Genomic DNA, 8,353 nt, shown 5'->3' with positions numbered 1-8,353 from the left:
AAAACAAAACCAAAAAAGACTACCACGGCTGTACAGAACTGACTGTATAACAGCACAAAAGAGAACTAGAAAACAACCTAAACTTTTAAAAATACCACACCAAAAAGATAAAACCTTTCATGGAATTTGCAGTTTGAAAGTCACGATTTTCATACTGTGTCACTTAAGCACACTTTAGCAATTCACTTAATAGCTGTAGTATGTGCTTCACAAAAGGGTTAGTGCAGTAGTAGTCTCAACAGGTTATTCTCTGCCTCACACAATGTGCCCATGTTGTAATAGATGGTTTTAACTACAGTTAGGGCATCTTAAGCACTTAAGGTGACTGACGGGAAAAGCTACTAATATACCTTATTAAATAAATCTACTTTGAGTAATTTAAGTTTGTGTGTTTTTACACTCTGTGTGTTTAGTCACCTAAACTATCTTAAAGCAAAACCGCTCTGATAATGTAATGCTGCTTTGTGCCACTAGAGAATGACCTTTTTTTTTTTTTTCAAATGCCTGGAACTGAAAGTAAAAGAGAATGAAGGAAACCATTCCAAGGCATAAAACTGTTAACACTGAACATTTAAACGGCTGCATATTCTGTGGTAAGTTCAGAACTTATTATTCATATAAACATGCTGCGAATATAAGCTTTTGTTTTATTTTTCTTCCTTACAAGCAATTTCAAACCCGGATGATTATATTTTTGTGCAATTTTTGGTTAACTTCTTATATGTCAGTATAATTGCTTATAATCTTAGGTCATCAGATCTGACCAAAATAACAGAAACATTGACAATTAAATTAAGTAAATTATTTTTGCCATTTACTGATTATATATAATTTATATATAATATTGAAAGACTATAAAAAGTCTATACACTGAAAATATATAATTGATTTTTGTGTATAATTGATTGGTTTTAACTATAATACAAATGTGATCAGTTTGACTCGGTACAAAAGCAGTGCTGAATACTCTGCTTCTACTCCATCCAAGTGACTAAATTAGTGTTAAACTACTAGTACTAAAAGCTATTGTAAATTACTAAACATATTACTTTGACAAACTGTGTCCAGACTTACAGTTCCTAACACTGCTGTATCAGACATAAACTCTGAATAAACATTAAGAAACTAGTATATGAATGTGCTGTGTATATAAAAAAAATCAACATCTTCAAAAATCTATACTTTAATCAACAACTCACAATGTTTGAAATGAACTAATAACTGAACTGTGTAATAATATAAATATTGTTATTCATTTATTCATACACACACATATATATATATATATATATATGCCCTCTAGTCAGTGTATTACATAAAATACTGACAGCAAGTATATATTAATTATTAAAAATGAATAAAAACAAACACAAAATAAGTTCCTGTGAAGTATCTTAACAATCCTGTATGATATCCTCATCACCCATCATTATGTATGAGTGTTTTGCTGTTATTGAGTAACAATTCCTCTTTGCAGATGATGTGGTTTTGGCATTTTGGTGTGATTGAGTGTCAGTTCCTCTCTTCAGATGATGTGCCTTTGGCATGTGACTGTCTGTCTTGCAGAAATTATACTTTAAAGGCACAGTCTCTTTCATTTCAGTAGAAGCATTTATTTTATGATGACCAAAGCACAAGGAGGCAGGCACAAGGAACTTTGATCCACAAATAATCATTTCAGCATGAACGGAAAGTTAATACATCTTTTAAACAACCATATTTGTTTATGCTAAAATAAAATACAGAGTTCTGGCCTGAAACTCTAGATGGCACAGTCCGATAGGTCTAATTCATTCTGAACTAATGACATCATTATCACATGGCACAGCTGATTGGTTCTCTCCTGTATCGGTAGCCAATGAGCTCGCTTCTCAGCATTCAAATATATGACTAGGGCTTACCGTAGCAGTTGCTTCAGAAACCCTCCACCTTCCCCAGCTCCACCTGTATAGATATGCTACGAGGTGATTCATGTATGCCATAAGGGGGTTATTTCATGTGTGTTATATTTGCAGCAGCAATATTTCTTACATGCTCACTGCAGCATTTTGTGGATTTATTGGCAGTAGCAAGTCTCAGTACTTGCTCTGCCGCAGCAGCAGCAGCGTAGCGGATCTATTCCGCCTAGACCAAATACATTAACATTGTCATGTGCCATGCCAATCCCTCCCAGAGTTGTCATGACAGAACTAGTATTAATTTATCAAATTATGAAGAAGGTAATTAGATTGGTATGTCATTTAAATTAAGAATTTAATGTGGCTGTACTTCAGTTTAAAAAAAATACTATGGATTTAAGCAACTTCACAGTATTACAAAAACTTTTAACCTCTGATTCCCAATAAAAGGTCCAAAATTAATCTCTCAACATTATTTTTAAGACTGTGAAGACAGTGACTTTAAAATGAGTCTCCATAATGTGAGAGAACATGAGGGCACTGCCTCTAAAATGGGTTCTCCATCTCCTGGATCAAGCTGTATGTCTGCAAAGAGTAATGCATCCATGAAGAATGATCCTCCTAAATTCAGTGATGGAACATTTACCTCTGACCCCAGGTAAGACACTAGCCATTTTAACATTTGGCAGAGTTTTTACCTGAAGTGAAGTCCTATTTCAAGTAAAATCTAAAGAATTTTCTGTGAACATTTGACTGATTCCTGTCTCTAGGGTCGGCAAACGCGCCGACATGTTTTGTGTTATTTTCCTAATAACGCTAAAAAGAACGCAGATGACTCTGTCATTTCTTATCGTACAGATAAGAGCAATACATCATTTGAATCTAAAAGGGTCTACCTTTATTTTTATAGCCTCATAATAACAAAACAATGTGCTTTTGTAAAATAAAAAAACACACAGGGTGCACTTTCTGCTGTCTCTTCAGAAGTTCAATCAATATATATATATATATTATTATAATTTTTTTTTTTTTTGTGAATGAGTGAGCAGGATGATTTTCATATGATTTTATAGCAAAAAGTCTAGTCTACCACATCCAGTTCTTAAGTCTTGTGATAAAAATTTACTGCATGTATTCTATGGCCTCATTTCAGTGACTTAATTATTTATTTATTTTCACTAACCACGCATATATGTTGTTTTCTCGAAAACACTGCAGGTGTTTTGAGTTGATTAGCTGATTGGCATGTCACCATATTCTAATTTGTTGAGATAGCGAATTGGTGGGTTTTTGTTAAATGTGAGCCAAAATCATCACAATTAAAAGAACAAAATACTTAAACTACTTCAGTCTGTGTGCATTGAATTTATTTAATACACGAGTTTCACAATTTGAGTTGAAAACTGAAATAAATTAACTTTTCCACGACATTCTAATTTATTGAGATGCACCTGTACATTAATGTTGCTTACATATTACTGTAACTCAGTTTGTGCTGAATACAGTGTAATCAGACTTTGGCCATTTACATGTTTTTAAGATATACTGATAAAAAGCACAAATGTCAAAGTGCAAACATGTCAAAACTTATCCAGGTCCTCAACAGCCCCTCAGACCCCAGAGGCTTAAAGAAGCTCTGTCTCTCTCTCTAATCAAATATTAGTAGTAGTACAAATGAGAATATAAGTATCTGTACTTTTTCTCTGCAATCTGTATAATATTTATTACATTAATATCTATTATGTACACATCTGAACAATCTTCAGATGTCTACAGCACTTCTCTTGTCACAGGAATTTGTTTTTGTTATTTCTTATTTGTAAATTAATCAATGTAAATCTGAAGTTCATTTAAGCTATGCAACATGTATGGATACGATGTTGTTTTGTTTGTTTTTGGCAGCATTAGCAGAAGACAGGGATCAGAGTCTTCAGAAACCTGTTCTGTGTCTGTGAAGAGTAACAGATCTATGTCTCAACCCACTAACTTCAGCGATGCACCAGTGCCCTCTGAACTCAGGGTAGATGACACACAAGTAGCCGTCATGGGCCAACCAGTGAATGATCACCTTCAGAGAGGCAAAAACAAGCACAAAAACAGCATGAAGAACAAGTATGGGAGATTATTTGAGGGAATCAAATGCCAAGAGAATGAAACCCTCCTGAACAGGATCTACACACAGCTCTACATCATAGAGGGAGAGAGAGAAGGAGTGAATGAAGAACATGAGGTTTTACAGATGGAGAACACAACTAGAACACAACACTCACAAGACACTCCAATCCACTGCAATGACATCTTTAAAGCCTCAGCTGAAGCAGGATCTGAGGAGAAAGAGCAGATCAAGACTGTTCTTACTAAAGGCATCGCTGGAATTGGAAAAACCGTCTCTGTGCAGAAGTTCATTCTGGACTGGGCCGAGGGAAAAGCCAATCAGGATGTAGATTTCATGTTTGTGCTTCCATTTCGAGAGTTGAACTTGATCCAAGATCATCAGTACAGTCTTCACAGACTTATGCTGGACTTTCATCCTGAACTTCAAGATCTGGACTCACAGATTTATGAGGAGTGTAAAGTTGTGTTCATCTTTGATGGTCTGGATGAAAGCAGAATCCCACTGATGTTTTCAGATGCTCAGAAAGTTTGTGATGTGACTGAAACTTCATCAGTGGATGTGTTGATGTCAAAGCTCATGAAAGGAGAGCTGCTTCCCTCTGCTCTCATCTGGATAACCTCCAGACCAGCAGCAGCCAATCAGATCCCCTCCAAATACATCAACCGTCTGACAGAAATTGATGGATTCACTGAGCCTCAGAAGGAGGAATATTTCAGGAAGAGAATCAGTGACCAGCATCAAGCCAGCAGAATCATCTCACACATCAGAAGAACAAGAAGCCTCCACATCATGTGCCACATCCCTGTCTTCTGCTGGATCTCATCCACTGTGCTTCAGAAGCTCCTGGAAAAAGATCTGAGTGCGGAAATCCCTCAAACTCTGACTGAAATGTACATCCACTTCCTGCTGATTCAGATCAACATGAGGAACCAGAAGTATGAAGAGAGAGATCCAGAGAAACACCTGCAGTCCAACAGAGAAGTGATTGTGAAACTTGCTGAAGTGGCTTTCAAACAGCTGATGAAGGGCAATGTGATGTTCTATGAGGAGGACCTGATTGAGAGCGGCATAGACGTCACTGATGCCTCAGTGTATTCAGGAATTTGCACAGAAATGTTTAAGGAGGAATGGGTGTTTCATCAGAGGAAAGTCTACAGCTTCATTCATCTGAGCATTCAGGAGTTTCTCGCAGCTTTTCATGTGTTTGATTTTTATGTAAGAACAACTATGGAGGGACTAAAAAATTTTGTTTCAGTACAAAATTTGCTTAAAGGTGCAGTGGATAAAGCCCTTGAGAGTGAAACTGGACACCTGGATCATCTCTTGCGGTTCCTGCTGGGCGTCTCACTGGAGTCCAATCAGAGACTCTTACAGGATATATTGACACACACAGAGAACAGCTCAGAGAGCATCAGGAGAACCACACAATACATTACTGAGAAGATCAAAGATGGACATGGACTCTCCACTGAAAGATCCATCAATCTGTTCCGCTGTCTGCTGGAAGTGAAAGATCAGACTCTGTCCAGAGAGATTCAGGCGTTTGTGAAATCAGACAAACACTCAGAGAAGAAACTCTCTGCCGCTCACTGCTCAACAATCGCCTACATGCTTCAGATGTCAGAGGAGCCGCTGGATGAGCTGGACCTCAAGAAATACAACACATCAGATGAGGGTAGAAGAAGACTAAAAATAGCTGTGATGAACTGCACAAAAGCCTAGTGAGTGTTAAATTAGTGATAAAATATTTAAAAAGATTTACAATATCTAAAAATCACATGGCATTTGTATGCTTCACTTGTCCTTGGCTGATACACTCATAAAAAAATTGTAACATCCTCTTTCCTTGTATTTTTTTCCCATAGTTTTGCTGGCTGTAATCTCACTGCTCTGGATTGTGAAATTGTGTCATCAGCTCTTCAATCCTCAAACTCTGTCCTGAGAGAGCTGGATTTTAGCAACAATGACCTGCAGGATTCAGGAGTGAAGCTGCTCTCTGATGGACTGAAGAGTCAAAATTGTCAGCTGGAGATACTGAGGTGTGTAAAAACATGTTGACACAATTAAATGTACTCTATCTCCAGACTTATGCCAGAGGAGAAAAATGAGCATCAGGCGAGAAAATGCTTATTATTATTATTGTTATTATTTGCAATCTCTACCAGGCGTGCCATTCCTCGTCCTCTCATGGACCTTTTAGGGATTCATGCTAATGCCCTTTTTAGCACTAGCACATCCAGCTTAACACTGGAGGATGACAGCAGAATGCGAAGTGGGACACTAATGGTGATACAATCAGTTCCATACTCATTCTCCTCGTTTCAGGGGTGTGCTCTCCACCACAGTGAAGCTAGAGCAGATTCCATTGTTAACGCTGAAGCTAGGGGCCATAGAATATGTTTCCCTTTCCCTTCCGCCTTCACAGCCATTATTTTCTGGTCCCCAAGAGGGATGAGGGGTTGCATCCAATTCTAGATCTGCTCAACATCGAAATGTCGTTCTCGTTTGCTTAAGGAGCTTGCATCTGAGTTTGAACCAGAAGAAAAGTGTGTTTTCTTCAAGTCAGACTACCACTGGTGTTATGGGATTTGACCACAATGTGTATCCAGCATGAGTGGAGTCAATTATTGCTGCTGTGGGCAGCATAAGTTAATTTGGCAGAGGTACGGCCGAACCTAAATAGACTTTTTCGCCTCAGCCAGGTTGACCCACTGTCTCCTCTGTTTTTCCCTCACATCTCCAGCTCTATTAGGGATGGATGCCATGGGGCAGACGTGGTCATGGTATCCTGTTTCTTGTGTGGTGCCAGATGACTGAGACCTATTTGCAGACTGCAAGTTCCTTCCTATTAGAGTCCTACACAGGCCTCAAATCTAGGGCCTAGCCCGGCCCTGGCCCGAGACGCTCAGGCCCTAGCCCGGCCCTTGTCCAACAGCTTACCAGAATTCTTGGCCCAAATCCAACTGGAGCCTATGTCTTTTTTCTCTCTCTCTCTCTCTCTCTCTCGCTTCCCCATTACACAGTATGCTGTTGCAGCCATTAAAATAGTTCAGTTTTGTTTTTAGTGCCAAAGTGGTTATATTCCATTTAATTTCTTTATTAACTTTGGAGCATTTTTGTTTCTTAAATTCAAGTTTTTGTTTCTTAAAGTGACGACCAAGCAGCCAGTGGCAGACAGAGAGTTGATCATGTTTCATCAATGTATCCTTCTCAAATCAACAAAAATTACCTATAATAAAATCTATAAATCATTCAACACTTCAAGCATATCACAATGTTAGTTCAAACATTTAACCTAGCTAAATGTGAGCTGTTAGGAACATAATAACTGTTTATGTAGAATTATTAACTTAATTAATAATGCAAATATCTCCTTACTATTTCCCTCTCAACACATTCATGGTAATTACTCAAATATAAAAATAAGTAGAAGCCCTGACAAAACTGGCCCGTGTCTGAGTTATGTTGTGAAAATTGGCCCGAAGCCCAACCCTAGGGGCGTAAATAAGTTGGGCCCCTTCTGGCTTGGGCTGAAATGCAGGGCTCTACTACCTAGGACCTTGCCATAGTCTTGGACAGCTTATTGGATGCTCCTGTTGAGTCCTTGAGAAGTTTCTAACTCTCAAGGTAGCTCTGTTATTGGTGATTGCATTGCTCAAGAGAGTAGGAAACATGTAGACCCTTTCAGTGGCTGCATCCTGCACTAAGGTGTCTTCTTTGCCATGTCATTCTTCAGGCTTTCTTCTGTCTGACTTGCCAGAGAAAGAGATTATCCAGTCAGGGCCCTTAGGATTTCCATTCACTATTCAGGCCAGTAGTTTAAATCTGATCAAATCTTCATCTGCTTTGGTGGATGCGACTGATGTTTTGCTGCCAACAAGCAAACATTATTGTATTCGGTTACTAATGCAATATATTTTGCAGTATTGCTTTACCTCAAGGTATCAGAACCCTCATGCCCATCATGTGATTTCCTCAGAGGTGCTATCCAAGGCTCTGTCTTTGTCAGATGTTTGTACTGTGGTAGGCTGGTTCTCTCCAAACAAATCCATTAGGGCTAAGCCATTAATCAAAATTTAATCGCAATCGCGATTTGAGACGTTGCTATTTGCTAATCGCAAAGCCTCTGATTTGGACACAATATCACAATATCACTCTGTTGCAGAGCAAATGCATGGCTGCCCACCTTGAGTGGCAGCCTTACTAACCAATTGAGTGAGTGCACCTTCGTTCTCCCCAATCAGCACTGCTATGTAAATGCCCACCATAAAAAAAACAAACATAAAAAACCCACAAAATATAATCAGAAAGTGAGATAGAGAGCGAGAGAGAGAGAGAA

The 8,353-nt window shown here is 38.5% G+C and overlaps 1 protein-coding gene across 1 annotated transcript in view; it reads left to right on the top strand.

The window, feature by feature from the left end:
• Positions 1-2,381: 2,381 nt before the first annotated feature.
• LOC107571898 (protein NLRC3-like) overlaps positions 2,382-8,353 on the top strand; it is a 12,439-nt gene continuing 6,467 nt past the window's right edge. The window contains exons 1-3 of the mRNA XM_016258283.1: positions 2,382-2,556; positions 3,801-5,735; positions 5,880-6,053. Coding sequence (XP_016113769.1) covers positions 2,405-2,556; positions 3,801-5,735; positions 5,880-6,053 — 2,261 coding nt within the window. The 5' untranslated portion in view covers positions 2,382-2,404. The remainder of the gene's footprint in view (positions 2,557-3,800; positions 5,736-5,879; positions 6,054-8,353) is intronic.

Source organism: Sinocyclocheilus grahami, unplaced genomic scaffold (genome assembly GCF_001515645.1).
Source record: "Sinocyclocheilus grahami isolate Dianchi unplaced genomic scaffold, SAMN03320097.WGS_v1.1 scaffold1666.1, whole genome shotgun sequence".
NCBI classification, from domain to species: Eukaryota; Metazoa; Chordata; class Actinopteri; order Cypriniformes; family Cyprinidae; genus Sinocyclocheilus; species Sinocyclocheilus grahami.
The sequence above is the reverse complement of the archived record's forward strand: the minus strand, read 5'-3'. Positions and strand labels throughout refer to the sequence as shown.